Source organism: Typopeltis vanoorti, chromosome 10 (assembly GCF_054136105.1).
Source record: "Typopeltis vanoorti isolate ZY-2024b chromosome 10, IOZ_Tvanoo_1.0, whole genome shotgun sequence".
Classification (NCBI taxonomy): Eukaryota; Metazoa; Arthropoda; class Arachnida; order Uropygi; family Thelyphonidae; genus Typopeltis; species Typopeltis vanoorti.
The window spans coordinates 36,157,863-36,177,503 of NC_143558.1; the positions used below are offsets into that span (position 1 = coordinate 36,157,863).

Sequence of the window (19,641 nt, forward strand, 5' to 3'; positions counted from 1 at the left end):
CAGTACCAACTTTTCTTGATAATACATTTAATAGGAAAACATCCTCTAGAAAAATTTCACTCTTCTTCAACCAGAAGAATTTAGAATGGTTAGCAGAATCTCCAAAGTTCATAAAGGAGCTCCTTTATTTACTTTGGAGATTCCATATTCGAGGCTATCTGGTTAAAAAAAAAAAAAAAAAAAAAAAACATGCTTTAGGACGCTCCTGAAAAAGCAGTTCTTTTTGTTGATTTATTGGTTTAATTTTAGTACAGACAGTCCCCGGGTTACGGATGAACCCAACATACGGCATTCCATACTTATGAACTGGCTCCCCATAAGGATAATTAATTATTAAATCAGTGGTTCCCAAACTGTGCACTGAGAAATATTCTAATATTTTCACTGAAATAACTGCACACTGCAACTGTTAGGTTGGCCTATGTTCTGACTTTGGGTGCCATGAAAAAATCCTGATATACTAAGGGCGCTGTGAACTGAAAAAGTTTTGGAACCACTGAATTAAATAATTAAATTAATAATTCAGGAACTAGTTCCTTCCGCTCATGTAAACAAACCTACATGTACGAGTTTGTTTTTACATTATGTTTGTTTGAATTAAAAGAAAGAGCACAATAGTTTCTGTAACTTATTATTAGAGTACAGGGGTATTATTATTATTACACTGTATTATTATTACCGTATATGCACTGTTCATCAGTGATCCGAGTTACGTACAAATCCGACGTTCTCAGTAACGTATCTCGTTCGTAACCCGGGGACTGCCTGTATATTATTATAGTTATTTTAGTGTATTTATTGTACTACATTATTTAATAACATAATTGTAGAAATATTATTAGTTTTTAGTATTAAGAATGTCACCTAAAACTCTTGACAAAAGGGCAGTGTCTGAAGCACAAGTTAAAGGAGAACCTTTGTCCCAATGAGCAGAAGTGTTGTTGCAGTGATAATGATAATATATCTCAGGATAATCTGACATTGGAAATATCTCGATTAAAAGAAATTATTAGAAAATCGATCAGAGAATTAAGAAACTTGGAAAAGCATTTAACGAAACTTAGACAGGATAAGAAAAAATGATCAGACCAAGAAGAGGCAGAAAAGAACTGAACTTGGTAATCATAATAATAATAATAACAACAACAAGTAAGTCAGTTAAAATCTAAGAAAAAAAAGACGTGCTATGTTATGGTGATTCAATCATAAGATTTGTGCTTGCTGAAGGAGTCACTACTTCTAGTTTCTTGGGGCAAAAATTAAAGATGTGACAAACATAATTGAAAAACAGAAAAGAAAAGTGAAAGAGATGGTAGTTCTTATAGAAAGTAATAATTTAAGTAGCAACAAATATAGTACGAGAGAGGATATGAAAGGTCTGTTGGAAGAAGTGAGAAAAAAATGTGAGGGAATTAAAATTATAGGTTTGCTACTCAGATATGAGAGTACTGAGTTCAGAAGGAGGGCAGTGATAGCAGATGATTCCATGTGCAGACTGTGTAGAAGAAATGGATGCAAGTATTTATATGTGTGGAGTATGTCTGATGGCAGAAAAGACTAGGGGGACAGCCTGATTGGACTTCATAGATACTCCAACTTATCCTATATTAAAACTTTTAACCAGATTAAGTCCACATGTTGGAAAGTGTCATTCATTCATTTATCAAAAAGTTATCAGATTTTCCAGTAAAAATGAATAGTCATCTTCTTTTGAGCTACTGACATTATGATCAGGTTGGGTGTATGACTCCAACCATCCTTCTAGGTGTGATGCATTGAGAATATATTTGCAATCTGGTCTCATCCCAAGCATACGCTTACTGTGTTCTTAGAAAATATAAATGATCTACACTTTCACATAAAATTCTCAGTGCAAGTTGGAAAAAAAGGTAAACTTGCCTTTTCTGGACATTTTATTTTCCTGCTCTCTGACTTGGAAATTTACTGCTTCTCTATATCATAAACCAACCTCCACTGGCCATTACATATTAAATAATTCAGCTCATCATCCTTTTTAGAAATTCGGCATTATAAAGAATCTACTAAACTGTGCATATGCCATTTGTTCCAATTGTAAAAATCTCTTGTAGTGAAAAATAGAAACAATTTTCACATATACCGATTTTACATGGGACATGAAATACTTATAATTAAGAATGTATATAACCTAATGTAATATGATATATTTGTAATATAATGTGAATAACTGAATGTAGAACCACAAGCAATTGTAACTAAAAAGCTCAGACAGGATTAGGCTAGTAAACTGAAGGTCAGCAACAGTCTCAAAGGTCACCGGACTATGAGTTTTGCTGCCAAAACCTAACGTAAGCATGGGTGATAAGAGCGCTACTAGTAAATCTGGGAAGTTTTTTGGATATGATATAAAAAGCGGAGATTGAGGCTCGAGGACTCTCTCTTATTTTTTTGTTCCTTTGGCAAGCTTTTCGAAGACGGGAAGAGTCTCGATCTCACGAGCAGTTTTTCTGGAGATCATGGGGAGTTAGCTGGCAGTATTACAAGATATCCTTCTGTGAAATTCTTCAAGGAATGTACCAATCCATGTGTGTGCTGATTTGTAGCAGCTGATGAAGTTCCTAACATCGATGAAAAAATGCATTAAAGTTACACGGAAGGAATTGAAAGACGACAACCGCCAGATAGTATCCGATCACAGCCATTGTGCAAGAAAAAGAAAGGAGCCAGGGAATTTCACCCTTAACCTTTTTGGATTCAGGACTGTACAATGAAATAGTGAGCTTGTAAGCAGGTTGTGTGTACAGATGATAGATGTTGATTCTGTTTATCTAATAGTATAATGTGTTTGAAGAGGGTCAGAAAGCTGAACGTCAGTTTGAATGTGAATAATAGAATACTGTAGACTTGAATAATGCTTGTGTTACATAATGTTTAGAATGTGTATAGTGTAATTTTGCCTTATGTTAATAGTAATGCGAGAGTAAGGTTGTGTGTGCTAACATCTATCCACGTGTCTAATATGCTGAGTGCAAATAATTTCTCTGTGTAATGCTTTAAGTGAATTGTTTTAATGTATGTGTAGAGAATTCAGACACATGATATGTTCTATTTACTTTTGTATATAAACTTTCTAAGTTAGAATAAACATAATTAAAATGAAAAGCCAAACGGCTAGTTTTCTGTTAACTTAATAGAAATTAGGCGGATTAAAATCCTATGTTGTTATATAGCCAGTAAATGAAACTCAAGATCAAGAACTACGATCTATATGAGTTTCAATGCCGAAAAACTATCGGCGAAGGCAATTCGAAGCAAAGGTGGAGCATTCGTATAGTGAAGGTATGTAAGTTCTTTTCACTAAGCTTTGATATCTTCCAGGTCTACCTACTCACTGATGAGACCTCAAAAAAGGTTGAAACTGGTCTGGGTAGTGACCTCTCCTCATAATGTAATGACAGTATTACATCTCCTAGGAGCTGTGTTTTACATTATGAGAGAATATCAAGAATAGTGAGGGAGCTTGCTCCACCTTTGCTTCGAATTGCCTTCGCCGATAGTTTTTCGGCATTGAAACTCATATAGATCGTAGTTCTCGATCTTGAGTTTCGCTTACTGGCTATATAACAACATAGGATTTTAATCCGCTTAATTAGAATAAACATGTTTGGTTTTGTTAACAGCTCGCCTGATCTTTGTTAGCCAATGCACTGTCTCATAAAAACAAATTGAACCTGTGTGACCTAAATAAAGTAACAGCCATGAATGAGTAATTCGGAGTTGCCTGAGATAGAATTGATTTAATATTATTACACATGCGTAGCTTAAATATTCTTTTGTATGTAAAGGAAAGATAGAAAATTCTTTTACGATTTTTAATGGTGCAGTTGTTAACAAAAATAAATTTTTAAGGATTAATATACATTTGAATAATTGCAACGTAGATTAAGGATTTGGACCCAGCCAGAGGCTTTTCCTAAGTAACGATACTAGCACGTGTGAGACTATACTCTACGGCCTTGAAGGGTGGAGGGGGGGGGGAAGAGCTAAGTAGATTACGAATGGACTAAAGTCACATGTAAGTGAGTTAATATTAGAACATATAGGCATTTTGTACAAGCTCAAGCAACCACGAAAATAATGAAGTAAGAGGGGAAACACCACTTAGAATTAAAAAGTAACGTAATAAAAAACTAAACTAAATATTACAATTGGTGCAGTTCAAAATAAATATAAATTACAAAATCTTAAACATTATGCTTCCCTCAAGACCTCCAGCTAACAACTTGTAACATCCAGAATATTAAGCTCAAAAATGGTTTCTCCAAAAAACAATTCATCATCATCAAATTCTTGATATGTACCCTGAAGGGTATACAGGATATGATAGTACTTGAAAAACTTACACCATTACGAACTTAATATCTGCAATTTTCCTCCACATCAATCTGTTACCTGTCAAGACTCCAACATTGTCAGATCTTATATTTCTGTTTTCTAAGGCACTTTTTACTGTATCAATCCACCTATATCTTGGTGTTCCTCTGACTCTTTTTCCTGCCAACCTGGCAAAGAACACTTGTTTGGCTAATCTTTCCTCACCCATTCTGTTTAAGTGACCATACCACCTGAGATTAGCTCTGCTAATGCATTCCTGTATGCTGACAATGTCAAGTTCTTTCCTAATATCCTCATTTTTAATATGATATTGCCACTGATGTCATCTGTTCACCTTCACCCCCTCCAATCCTTCTCAGAACTCTCATGTCTGTGTTCTCTAGTCTTTCGTCAAGTGTTTTATTTCTAACCCATCTCTCAGATCCATAAGTTAAAACTGGTTTAAACAGTGTCTTGTATACATCTTATTTAGTGTTTTGACTAGTTTCTCTCTTATTTCATATAAATTTATTCAGTTGACTTCCTACCATACTAGCTTTATTGATTCTGTTGTCTATTTCCATATTTAATTTACAATCTTCACTAAAAATCATGCCTCAGTAGCTGAAATGTTTTACTTGTTCTATAGGTTCTCCATTCACAATGTAGTTGATATTTCCAATGCTTCTACCCAGGGGCAGCCATACAGGCTGGGCCCCATCTATATTTGTATAACTAGCCGAATAATTGTAGTTTTAAAAAATATGTTTCTTGTAATTATTATGTTTTGATCTATTTCCAACACATTTTATTGTTTAATAAAAAAAATTACTGTAGTATTTTGTGGCAATATTGTATAATGCGACTTAGTACGGTCTCTGGGAAGCCATGGCTGGCCCTATTTTATACGTGTAGAACAAAGGGCATGTATGAGGCAAGTGCACTAGCGATCGTGTTTGTTTACTGGGTACAACGCTTATCTTGGGGCCAGTTTTAGTCTGGCCCAGTCACTGTATTTTCACGTACTTACATAGCGCGCGATTCTTTGATTGTGAAGCATGTGCACTGGCGATTGTGTTTGTTTACCAGGTGCAATGCTTATCTTGGGGCCAGTTTAGTTTGGCCCAGTCACTGCGTTTGTACGTAAATAGCAGGCGATTCTTTCATTGTCTTATTATTTATTCTTGTTGTTGATCTGTTTCATTGTTTTTAGCGTGTTTAATTATTGTTGTAATTTTTTTGTTATAATTTATTTTAAAGTTTAAATTTTTATTACGTCCATAAACAATACATTTTAACTATGAACAAAATCGATAGTTTATTGGAAAAACGTTTCTCAGAATCTCGGAAGTTTCGACATTGATTTATAAAATAAATAATAGAAATAATAACTTTTTTGTTTTAACACTTGAAAGAGGAAAACATTTTGCAGGGCGGCCAGATGGAATCGAATCCGCATCTTTGGATTCGCTGCTCTAGTCCGTTGAGCTTTTTTTTTTGCTCTAGTCCGTTGAACTATGCAAAACTGCAAATCTTTTCATTTTTCATGTTATTAATATGTTGAGCCCGTATATGTTATGTCCTAACAATTTTAAAAAATTAATAGCTCATTGCATCAGTAGATTCTGACTAAACATTATTGTAATAAAAAAAATTAAGTTGTTTTTTGCCCCCAGCCCCACCTGTTTCTATTGTCACCAGCCGCTGCTGCTTCTACCTATTTTCATTGTCTTTGTCTTGTTATTCCTGAATTTCATACTAAATCTATTACAAGAGTTATTTAATTTAGGCAGGAAATCTTGCAGACTTGTAGCAGATTTATTTAGAAGTATAACATCATCTTCATAGAATAAAGAGCTGAGATTAACATCTCCAATTTTGATATCAAATTTAATACCACTTTCCTTCGTAATGTAATCCATATAGATAATAAATAATAGACCAGATAATGTACATTCCTGTCTGACACCAGATGTAACATTAAACCATCTTCCTGTACTTCCTTTAATTCTAACTGCTGGCTTACAATTCAAATAAAGACTAAGTATTGCTTGATATAATGCCCCATTGACACCATATAACTGTAATGTTTTGAATAGCATTTCTTTTAGCACCTTGTCATATGCCTTTTCCAGATCTACAAAACTTAAATACAGATCTTTGTTATATTCCCTTGCTTTCTCAACTATTTGTCGTAAAGTGAAGATCTGATCCTGACAGCCTCTATTTGGCCTGAATCCAGCTTGTTGTTCACCAAGCTTCTCTTCCACAATCCTGCTCAACCATTTCTCAAGTATACTTGAATAAATCTTACTAGGAACACTCAGTAGGGAAATACCTCTGTAATTCTCACATTCAGTTTTATTTCCCTTTTTATATATGGGTACTATGAGAGTTCTACTCCAATCATCTGGAATTCGTCCCTCAGTATAGGCTTTCTAAATTATGCAGAGTAGCCGCTGCAAGACTTTCATACCTTCATACTTGAGCATTTCTACTTGAATATCATCTACTCTCCCTGTTTTTCCAAATTTAAGGCTTTTGATGGCTTTTTCTATTTCAAGTATGGATATGTATTCCTGATTGCTTGTCTGTTGAGTGTTTTTTACTACTGTGCTCTCGTCACTCTTTGTTTCATTTAGCAATTTTTCGAAATAATTACTCCATACATAAAGGATATCTTTTTTCTCCAGTTTTCATGTCACCTTTATCATATCTAATTCCTTTTACTGCTCTCTTTCCTCCATTTCTGAGCTTCTTCAACAGCCTCAAGAATATTTTGCCACCTTCTTCATATTTATTTTCTATGTCCTTTCCAAAGTCTTCCCATGACTTTTGTTTAGCTAGTTTTAGACAGTGTTTAGCTTTCTTACATTTGCGTCTGTATTCTCTAAGAGCACAAGCTGACTTACTTGCCAGAAGCTTTTGATATCCGTTCTTCTTTTCATTCACTGCCTCTTTAACTTCCTGTGTCCACCATGGAGTTCTGAGTTTTCTATCCTTACAGATGACCTTACCACATGCCTCTCTGGCTGAATCAATCAGTGTTTTCTTCAGGACTTGCCACTGAATCTCCAAGGTTTGGTTCCTGTTCTCAAACTCTTTCATTTTTTCTTTAATATTGTTTGTGTATTTTAGTCTACAGTTCACATTTGAGAGCTGCTCAACTTTTATTCACTTTAAAACTTTCTGACATGTTCTTCTTTTCAATATGAAGTTCACTTTTATCCTGCTCAAGAGTAAATGGTGATCACTTCCAATTTCAAATCCTCTGTACGCTCTGGTGTCCTGCACCACGGCGAAAACATCACTATTAACAATGACATAATCAATGAGTCTTTCATCTTCTCTCCATGTGAAATTCTGCACATTTTTATGTTGGAACATTATGTTAGTCCATGTCCTGAGCAGAAATCCAACAGGTATTTGTCATTATTATTAGCTTTGCTCTTTTCTCCAAATTTTCCAAAAAAATGTTTGTATGTCTGTCAATCATTTTCTACACTGCTATTTAGATTTCCAACAAGAACCAACTTTTCCTTTTTCACTGTGTCAGTTGCATTCTCTAAATCCTCAAAAAATTTCCTCCATTTCTACCTTAGTAGAACCTTCTGTGGGACCATAGGCACAAATAAGTCTCATTGTCCAAATCCCCATTCTGATATTTTCTCATATCAATCTATTTGATATTGCTTGCCACTCAAGAAGATTAGCCTCCTATTTTGTGTTCAATACTATAGCTACACCTTCTTTTCCTTGATTGTCATTGTCCGGATATTACATTTTGCATTTGTTGCTAAGAAAAATCCCACCAGATTTTCTTTTTTGTTTCAGTCACCCCTATTATGTCGATCTGGTACTTTCTTATATTTCAGGCTTCTTATGTTGATAGTACTGATCTCGAACTCTAGTGGTGAGCATGTAGAAAGGCTTATGTGTTCGTCCTACTTGTTGTTTGATTTTGAGGGTATATATATCAGAACGTGGGCAAATATGAGAATGGGGAACTTGACAATGAGACTTATTTGTGCCTATGGTCCCACAGAAGGTTCTACTAAGGTAGAAGTGGAGGAATTTTTTGAGGCTTTAGAAAAAGCAACTGACACAAAAAAAATGAAAAGTTGGTCCTTGTTGTGGATCTAAATAGCAGAGTAGGAAATGATTGTGAGACATACAAAAATATTTTGGGAAAATTTGGAGAAAAGAGCAAAGCTAATAATAATGGCAAATATCTGTTGGATTTCTGCTCAGGACATGGACTGGTTATTACTAACACCATGTTCCAACATAAAAATGTGCACAAATTCACATGGAGAGAAGAGGCTAGGAATAAGAAAAGTCTCATTGACTATGCTATTGTTGATAGTGATGTTTTCTCCCTGGTGCAGGACACCAGAGTGTACAGAGGATTTGAAATTGGAAGTGATCACTATTTAGTTTTGAGCAGGATAAAATTGAATTTCACATTGAAAAGAATGACATGTAAGAAAGTTTTAAAGCGAATAAAAGTTGAGCAGCTCTCAGATGTGAACTGTAGACTAAAATACACAAAGATTATTGAAGAAAAAATGAAAGAGTTTGAGAACAAGAATCAAACCTTGGAGATTCATTGGCAAACTCTGAAGAAAACATTGGTTGATTTTGCCAGAGAGGCATGTGATGAAGTTGTCTGTAAGGATAAAAAAAATCAGAACTCCCTGGTGGACACAGGAAGTTAAAGAGGCAGTGAAGGAAAAGAAGAAAGCATATCAAAAGTTCCTGTCAAATAAGTCAGCTTGTGCTCTTAGAGAATATAGAGACAAATGCAAGAATGCTAAACACTGTGTAAAACTAGCTAAACAAAAGTCATGGGAGGACTTTGGCAAGAATATAGAAAATAATATCAAGAAGGTGGCAAAATATTCTGGAGGTTGTTGAAGAAGCTTAAGAATGGAGGAAAGAGTGCTGTAAAAGGAATTAGAGATGATAAAGGTGACATGAAAACGGGAGAAAAAGATATCCTTGAAGTATGGAGTAATTACTTTGCAAAACTGTTAAATGAAACAAGCAGTGATGACAGCACAGTGGTAAAAAACACTGACCAGGCATGCAGTCAGGAATACATATCCATACTTGAAGTAGAAAAAGCCATCAAAGGCTTGAAATGTGGAAAGGCAGCAGGAGTAGATGATATTTGACCAGAAATGCTGAAGTATGGTGGTATAAGAGTCTTACAGTGGCTGTACTGCATAGTTCAGAAAGCCTGGACAGAGGGACGAATTCCCGATGATTGGAGTAGAGCTTTCATAGTACCCATATATAAAAAGGGAAATATAACTGAATGTGAGAATTACAGAGGTATTTCCCTACTGAGTGTTCTGTTCCTGGCAAGATCTATGCAAGTATACTTGAGAAACGGTTGAGAAGAATTGTGGAAGAAAAGCTTGGTGAAGAACAAACTGGATTCAGGCAAAATAGAGGCTGTCAGGATCAGATCTTCACTTTACGACAAATAGTCGAGAAAGCATGGGAATATAACAAAGATCTGTATTTAAGTTTTGTTGATCTGGAAAAGGCATATGACAAGTTGCCAAGAGAGAAGCTATTCAATACGCTGCAGTTATATGGTGTCAATGGGGCATTATATCAAGCAATATTTAGTCTTTTTTTGAGTTGCAAGTCAGCAGTTAGAATTGAAGGAAGTACAGGAAGATGGTTTAATGTTAAATCTGGTGTGAGACAAGGATATACATTATCCCCTCTGTTATTCATTATCTATATGGATCGCATTATGAAGGAAAGTGGTATTAAACATGATATCAAAATTGGAGATGTTAATGTCAGCTCTTTGCTTTATGCGGATGATGTTATACTTCTAAATAAATCTGCTACAAGTCTGCAAGATTCTCTGACTAAATTGAATAGCTGTTATAATAGATATGGTATGAAAGTCAGCAATAAAAAGACAAAGACCATGAAAATAGGCAGAATCATTGAAAATGTCAACTGTGTTGTGCATGGAGAACCTGTGGAACAAGTAAAACATTTCAGCTATTTAGGCACGATTTTTACTGAAGATGGTAAATTAAATATAGAAATAGACAACAGAATCAGCAAAGCTGGTATGGTGGGAAGTCAATTGAATAAATTCATATGGAATAAGAGAGAAATTATTCGGAACACTAAATTAGCTGTATACAAGACAGTGTTCAAACCAGTTTTAACTTATGGATCTGATAGCTGGGTCAGAAGTAAAACACTTGACGAAAGACTAGAGACCACAGATATGAGAGTCCTGAGAAAGATTATAGGCGTGAACAGATGGCATCAATGGCAATATCATATTAAAAACGAGGATATTAGGAAAGAACTTGACATTGTCAGCATCCAGGAATGCATTAGCAGAGCTAATCTCAGGTGGTATGGTCACTTATGGGTGAGGAAAGTTTAACAAATCAAGTGTTCTCTGCCAGGTTGGCAGGAAAACGACCCAGAGGAAGACCAAGATATAGGTGGATTGATACGGTACAAAGTGCCTTAGACGATAGAAATATAAGATCTGATAATGTTGGAGTCTTGACAAGTAACAGACTGATTTGGAGGAAAATTGTAGATAGGAAATCAATAATAATGTAATTTTTTCATGTAGTACTATCATATCCTGTACACCCCTTGAGGGTACATGGCAGGAATTTGATGATGATGATGTTATATCAGAACACAGAATTATAAGTAAATAATTATTTATTGACTTATTGCTGATATTTCTCTGGTGTTATAACTAGCATCTTCAGATCACAAAAAAGTTTATCACAGAATGCGAGACTACAGCAACATGGTGTAACATAGGGACTAGTTTAACAAAATTGTAGCAACAACACAAAGACTGAAGTCCTAATTAGGCACTGTCTATCTAAAAAAAAAAAAAAAAGAGGGAAAGCAAGTACTTGTTATGTCTTAAGATGACAGTTTCCCAAATCTTCAGCAAATTTATACAGCCATATTTGTTGACAATGTCAATATTCAAGGCTCTGTTGCTTCCAAGAACAATCTCTCTGACTTGTAAAAGCTTTTGTGCAGTACTTTTGTTTTTTTTTCCAGTTGATCCTGTGTACAGGGGTATCCAAAGCATGATCTTCTAGGCCCGACTTGCCATATGATAGTATGGCAAGTCGGGCAAAGATACCAGATGTATCTTTTATTTTCACTGATGCAGATCTCCACAGTTCTTCCTGTTTGACCGTAGTAAGCTTGATCAGATGAACAAGGTACTTTGTAGACTCTTGGATGTGATAAAGGAGGGATGCTGTCCTTGGATGAATGGATGAAAGTTGCTAATTTGACACACGGTCTGAATACAGTGTGTTGCTGATGTTTATTGAAATTCTGATATCTTTTCCGATGTGCCTTTAATGTATGGGATGATGACTGTTTTGTTGTAGTTCTCTGTGATGGATTTCTTTGGAGCATTTAGTATTTTGTTTATCTTATGGGGATTATAGTCATTGACCAAGAAGGTGTGGCTAAGTGAGCCAGTTCATCACCAGTTGATCCTGTGTACAGGGGTATCCAAAACATAATCTTCTAGGCCCAACTTGCCATAGTGATAGTATGGCAAGTCAGGCAAAGTTACTGGAAGTATCTTTTATATTCACTGATGCGGATGTCCACAGTTCTTCCTGTTTGACCATAGTAAGCTTGATCAGATGAGCAGGGTACTTTGTAGACTCTTGGATGTGATAAAGGATGCTTGCTGTCCTTGGGTAAATGGATGAAAGTTGCTAATTTGACACACGGTCTGAATGCAGTATGTTGCTGATATTTATTGAAAATTCTGATATCTTTTCCGATGTGCCTTTAATGTATGGGATGTTGAATTTTGTTGTAGTTCTCTGTGATGGATAGTGGGAGGGGTTTCTAAGGAGCATTTAGTATTTTGTTTATCTTATGGGGATTATAGCCATTGGCCAAAAAGGTGTGGCTAAGTGAGCCAGTTCATCAGCAAGAACACTGTCATTGGAACAGATTGTTCTCGCTCTGTGGGTTAGCATTTTTAAGATACCATACTGTTGAGAAGGGTGATGGTGTGTTTGTTTGTGTAAATATCTCCTTGTATGTGTGGGTTTTCTAAAAACTGAGAATGATAAGGAACCATCTGGAAGTGGTGTGATTAGTGTATCCAGGAAGGGCATACAGTTACTAGCTTCCAGTTCCATTGTTGTAAAGTGTTTTTTTGATGTTGGCTATTTAAATGCGCTAAGAATGTATCCAATGTGCCTGTGCAATGTGGCCAAATAGCGAGCACATTGTCAACATAGCATAGCCAAAGTGTTGGTTTGAGAGTGGCTGTATTAATAGCTAGTTTTTCCAGGTGTTCTATGTAGAAGTTGGCTGGGGGGGGGGGGGCATAGCCGTCCAATCTAATTGTTTATATATTTTTGCTTTCCATGCGAAATATCCTGCATGTATTGTAGTCTGTGACAAAGTGCTCTGAAGATGCTGGTTATAACACCAGCTGAATATCAGCAATAAGGCAATAAATAATTATTTACTTATAATTCTATGTTCTGGTGATGAATTGACATGTGTCTTAGGATTTGTTCCAGTAGCTGACATTTTGCTGTTCATCCTGTTACCTTGGCAAAAACAACCGGGGCCCCTTGTTTAACCGGGCGATGCCCCAGCTGAATGAAATTCTGTCATGTTGTACCATCATATTATATTTTAGTTTAAGTCAATAAGAATACAATTTGGTTTGTCAAATCCCAAATTGCCAGCCCATCCTTGTTCGTTTAGTATCCAGGTAGATACTTAACAAGGTGCACCACAAGAAGGTGAGGATTGGTCATTAGGTCGGAAGCGTTGGTAGGTTCTCTGCATTCCTTTAAAGGCGATGTGGAGGTCTCCTCTCAGTTATACAGCTTTGACCCTTAAGCACCCCCCCCCCCCCAAATACCAAAAAACAAATACAATCTGTGATACCTATACACCAGCTCCAAGAAACTGTACAAACAGCTCCAGTTAGACATTTCTGAATCTATTTCAAGAATCTTAAAGAAATGGAACTTGATATGAAAGTTATTTCAATTAATAAACTGTTATTATCCTAGCTACCTTCCTCGGAAGGATGGATTTTTTAATACCCTTCCAGGCATTTACCTAGTTTCATGTGATTATGAATTTTTTTATTGAAAGTTTATTTTTCACTTGGTTAGAGTATAATAAAATTAGTTTAATCCTTTATCCAAGTGTGGGCAAACAAAGTTTGCGCCTGAAAGTTTCTTCAGGACTGGGTTAAGGTGGTACAACACTAGGACAACTCGTTGCAAAGGTGGAGCAAGCTACCAACACTCCTATCTCAGTATCTCCTATAATGCAAAACACATCTCCTTGCGGATATGTCTAATGTTATGCATTAAGGGAAGGGCCACTACCCAGACTAGTTTCGACTTTTATTGAGGTCTCTTCAGTGGGAGCCAGGCCCAAGTAGAGATACCAGGCAGAAGCATTAGCAGGTCATCTCCACCTATAGGAGTTGCCAGTGGTGTGCCACCCTTTTTTTAATAAATTACTCTGGATTTAGAGAAAGATGTTGAAAGTTTATTTTTCACTTGGTTAGAGTATAATAAAATAAATGTTTACCACCTTAACCCAGTCCTGAAGATACTTTCAGGCGCAAACTTTGTTTGCCCACACTTGGATAAAGGATTAAACTAATTTTATTATATAAATTTTTTTACTTGGACAAACTTGTCATTCTGTGGAAAAATTAACACTGGAGCATTAATCTTATGTGCTATGATAAACTTGAAATGTTTTGCTTAGCACAATATAGTGTAGATACCAAAAAAAATCTTCTAGTGATGAACCCAATTACATCATCATTGTCAATTTTAGATATACAAACATTTATTTATGGAAAGTGCTGAAGCCTTAGTATACCACTTGAACTTAAATTGAAATGATTGTTTGTATGTACCAGAAATATGGGAAAATCTTATTCTTCTTAGTCATCACTAGTTTTATTAAGTATTATATTCATGTATACACAGCTAATATCATTTTGAAATAATCCATTGTTAATATTCTACCTAGTATAACTGCTTCTACATTGATAATGACTTGTTAGTTTCAAGCCAAATTTTGGTAAATAAAATGGAAATATTGATTCTACTGTTTACATGTTAAAATATCTTCATTTATCCCTTCTGTGTTAGTCTCAGTGGCTTGTCACAGCCAAGTAACTTAGTTTCATAAAACTAGGTAATTAATCCTCTGATGTGGGTTATTAATCCTATCAGCATGGTGTAGCATGGCTTTCAATGTGTGAGTTCTTCTGGCTGATTTGCCTGTTTTGCAGGATGTAAAACCTGAGTTTCTGGGATAAAACAAAAACCTGCTACCTCTATTGAGGCCGCAGTTCAAATCCTAAATGGGATTTAAACTGAGGAATATCCAACCAGAGGGCTATGTTGAAACTACCTAAACTATGGAGGCTCTTATAATTTTAAAGGATAAAATATTTTATTATTTAAATTCTGGGGTTAACTTTTTTTTTTTTTAGAAAATGTCAGGACTTCTAAAATTTAGAATATATGCCAGTACTAATAGTACTGTTCTGTCTCTTTTAGGTGTAATTTGCAAACTTTTTTTGGAGTTTACAAAAAAAAAAAAAAAAAAAAAAAAAAAAAAAAAAAAAAAAAAAAACAAGACACAGTAACAAATTTATTGAAATTAGCAATAAAGTAACAGTACATCATCATAGTGGAATAAACAATTCAAAGAGACAGCATACATTATTAACAGTTGTTAAATCATAACAGCAGATTATTTACATTAGTAACAAACATTTCATACTATAATTAATAGTACATCATTGGTATGGTTCAAAGAGACAAAATACAAGGTAAATGCAGTAGTCAGTTAACCCATAACAGTAATTTGATATGATCCTTCCAACTTACAATACTGCTGTTGTTGGTTAACAAATTTTTGTATTTACATTATATTCTCTCTCTCTCTCTCTCTCTGAATTGCTTATTTGTTTCACATTGATGATATACTATTAGTTTGTTATTGGTAATTATTACTGTTGATCATGTTTTTCTCTCTTGTATCCTTTGCTGCTGCTCTACCCCTGTTTTTTTGTTTTGTGGCATAACAAAACGAGGGAGGGATGCTGTCATATAATCACACATAATACATAATCATAAGGCAGAAAACAATTGGTGGCCTATACAGATACTCATTAAATGTCCCATGAATGTTAAGAACCAGTTTTGTTTTTGGCTTGTTGCTGTAGTGAGTAGAAGGAAAAATAATTATGGAAGAATAATGTTAATGAATGCAATGGCAAGAAGGTGACAAAAGCAATAAAAAGATATCAAAGATATAAAATTACTGTGGTCACTTTGTAAAGGTATATTGTGTAGTGATTGATGTGATGGAGCCTACTGTATAAATGAAAGTGGATGAACCTGGGATGATTAGAATATGGCAAAATATCATTATGATATGACCATGATAATATATGAGATATTTGATCCTTGTATTATGAGAAAGTGCAAGAGAATTTGCAGTGTATTTAAACAGGCTGTTTACTTTGCTCCTCACCAGCAAAATGCTGAGGGCACAGTTTTCCATTATGTAAGAAAGGATCATATTCAGCAGTTGCAAATTATAAATTATAGCCCTGTTAGTGTCTTAGGAGTGGTGGTTAAAGTTATGGAGAAGTTTTGGTTAAAGTAAAATTATAGATTGAGTAGATAAGAAAGAATATGATAGTTTGTGAGAGACAGTGGTTATATGGCAAAGCAGAAAGCAGGTGATAAGTCATGTGCTGCAGGCCTTTAACTTGGCCTACTATTGTTCAGTTTGTACATTAACAATGTTGTAGATAAGTTAAATAGTAATATCTAGTTGTGTGCTGATGATGCCACGTTAACAATAGTAGTACTTAATAAAAGTAATGAAAAGATCTTGCAGGATAATTGGAATAGACTGCCACTTGGTACAGGTTAATGGTTGTCTGGTCAGTATGACAAAGCATAAAGTTATGCACTTTGAGCTGAAAAGATTGCAAACTGTGGATTACATTGATGGGATTACATTGCAAGAAGTTTGTGAAGTAGGGATTTGGAATGATAGTTGAGAGGAAGTTGAATTTCTAGGGACAAGTTTGCAAAGCAAAGGCAGAATGATACAAAGGATCACTTAGATGTAAAAAAAAAAAAAAAAACTGGCAAATAGGGATAAGGAAGTTATTGTCTCTCTCTCTCTCTCTCTCTCTCTCTCTCTCTAAGTCATTAATATGACCACATGGACAAGTTATAAACTCAGAGCTAAATTCAGTAAAAAAGCTTTCATCTAATTTTTCATCAAAAAATTTCATCTAATGAGTTCCTGACAATTTTTTAATTGCCAGGAACTCATTGCATGCTAATAACTATATTTCTTTCCTGTTTAATATATATGTAAAAATATGAAACCACATTAATTTAATTGATTAAATTATTTTTTATGTATTATCCTAATTGGTTTTTTCAAATTGTAACAGTGGTTTTTGGATCATATGGCAGAAAACAACTGGTGGCCTATACAGATACTCATTAAATGTCCAAATCAAGTTGTCCGACAAGTGAGTAAATATGTTTTAAATTATTTTCTACATAATCTTATAAATTTTGTTATAAATTTTATTTTCTATAGTGAAAATAAAATTTCAGAAATTATAGAGTGTAGTTAAATGTGTGACTTAGTTGCACTGAATTGTTATAAATAAAAACAACAAATTAATGTAGTCATGAAATAAAACTTGATTCTTCTTTTAAAATAACCTCTGTCAAATCTTGAGATAGACTGTATCAGAAAACTTCATTATAAATTATGAATTACTAAAAACGTTATTACTTAATTACAGTTAATTAATTGTAATTGCAATGTTTTCTACCAGAAAATTTCTCTGCTTCCTTCTTAGGAGAATCTTCTGTAGGACTGTTGACATTGCCAATTCCCCATTTTGAAGTTTGCCTACATAACTCTACTTGAAGCTACCTTCCAATCAAGGAATTTATGTTCATGTTTGGTGTTGAATACTATTGCTATATTATTGTCTGAATATAACATCCTATACTTATATAGAAAAATACAAAACAAACAAAAGTCATATGCACAAAAGACTAGCATATCCTTTCGGGACTTATAGAACTGGGTTTCTTTTGAAATGTGTAATTCTGTTTTATGACCCTATGACTGTTATTTTAACTTCAGTATCATGCAAATTTCTGAGGACAGAATAGCCCATCATAGGCCTCAGTCCTTGAGCTGAAAGAATAAGATGAATTTGCACACATTTAAATATAATGAATACAACTTGTATAATTTGGAGATTTAAAAGTAATAGGCTTTTAGCAATGCAGCAAGAGTGCTTGAACTTTGCCTTAATTATTAGAGGTGTTAATAATTAGAGCTGTCTTAAAGACAGCTATTATGTCTGCAAAGCTTAGCCTGATAGGCACAATTTTATGTTATTAGACTGAAGAATGTTTGAAATAGATTCCTTTTACACATCTACTAGATATGTAAAAGGAAAGTTTTTTTTTGCTAACACTGCACAACAAATTGGGCTCTATGAAAAATTTTAAATATCTTAAAACAGGGAACAGGCAATGACAATCAAGGAAAAGAAGGAGTAGCCATAGTATTCAACACAAAATACGAAGCTAATCTTCTTGAATGGCAGTCAGTCTCAAGTAGAGTAATGTGGCAAATATGAGAATGGGGAACTGGACAATGAGACTTATTTCTGCCTATGGGCCCACAGAAGGTTTTACTAAGGTAGAAGTGGAGGAATTTTTTGATGATTTAGAGAAAGCAACTGACACAATGAAAAAGGAAAAATTGGTCCTTGTTGGGGATCTAAATAGCAGAGTAGGAAATCATTGTCAGACATACAAAAATATTTTGGGAAAATTTGGAGAAAAGAGCAAAGCTAATAATAATGGCAAATACCTGTTGGATTTCTGCTCAGGACATGGACTGGTTATTACTAACACCATATTCCAACATAAAAATGTGCACAAATTCACATGGAGAGAAGAGGCTAGGAATACGAAAAGTCTCATTGACTATGTTATTGTTGATAGTGATGTTTATTCCCTGGTGCAGGACATCAGTGTACAGAGGATTTGAAATTGGAAGTGATCACTATTTAGTCTTGAGCAGGATAAAATTGAATTTCATATCGAAAAGAATAGCATGCAAGAAAGTTTTAAAGCGAATAAAAGTTCAACAGCTCTCAGATGTGAACTGTAGACTAAAATACACAAAGATTATTGAAGAAAAAATGAAAAAGTTTGAGAACAGGAACCAAACCTTGGAGATCCAGTGGAAGCCTTGAAGAAAGCCCTGATTGATTCAGCTAGAGAGGCATGTGGTGAAGTTCTGTGCAAGGAGAGAAAAATTAGAATCCCATGGTGGACACAGCAAGTTAAAGAGGCAGTGAATGAAAAGAAGAAAGCATATCAAAAGTTCCTGACAAATAAGTCAGTTGTGCCCTTAGAGAATACAGAGACAAATGTAAGAAAGCTAAACACTGTCTAAAACTAGCTAAACAAAAGTCATGGGAGGACTTTGGCAAGAACATAGAAAATAAATATGAAGAAGGTGGCAAAATATTCTGGAGGCTGTTGAAGAAGCTCAGAAATGGAGGAAAGACAGCTGTAAAAGGAATTAGATACGATATAGGTGACATAAAAAATGGAGAAAAAAGATATCCTTTATGTATGGAGTAATTACTTCGAAAAATTGCTAAATGAAACAAACAGTGACGAGAGCAGAGTAGTAAAAAACACTCAACAGACATGCAATCAGGAATACATATCCATACTTGAAGTAGAAAAAGCCATCAAAAGCCTTAAATTTGGAAAGGCAGCAGGAGTAGATGGTATTCGACCAGAAATGCTGAAGTATGGTGGTATAAAAATCTTACAGTGGCTGCACCGTATAATTCAGAATGCATGGACAGAGGGATGAATTCAAGATGATTGGAGTAAAACTCTCATAGTACCCATATATAAAAAGGGAAATAAAACAATGTGAGAATTACAGAGGTATTTCCTTACTGAGTGTTCCTGGTAAGATTTATGCAAGTATACTTGAGAAATGGTTGAGAAGGATTGTGGAAGAGAAGCTTGGTGAACAACAAGCTGGATTCAGGTCAAATAGAAGCTGTCAGGATCAGATCTTCACTTTACAACAAATTGTCAAGAAATCATAGAAATATAACAAAGATCTGTATTTAAGTTTTGT

General features: G+C 34.8%; 1 protein-coding gene across 1 annotated transcript in view; it reads left to right on the forward strand.

Moving 5' to 3' along the window:
- Positions 1 to 19,641, forward strand: part of puf (ubiquitinyl hydrolase 1 puf) — a 1,013,305-nt gene that overhangs the window by 625,331 nt on the left and 368,333 nt on the right. The window contains exon 51 of the mRNA XM_090399560.1: positions 16,889 to 16,969. Coding sequence (XP_090255686.1) covers positions 16,889 to 16,969 — 81 coding nt within the window. The remainder of the gene's footprint in view (positions 1 to 16,888; positions 16,970 to 19,641) is intronic.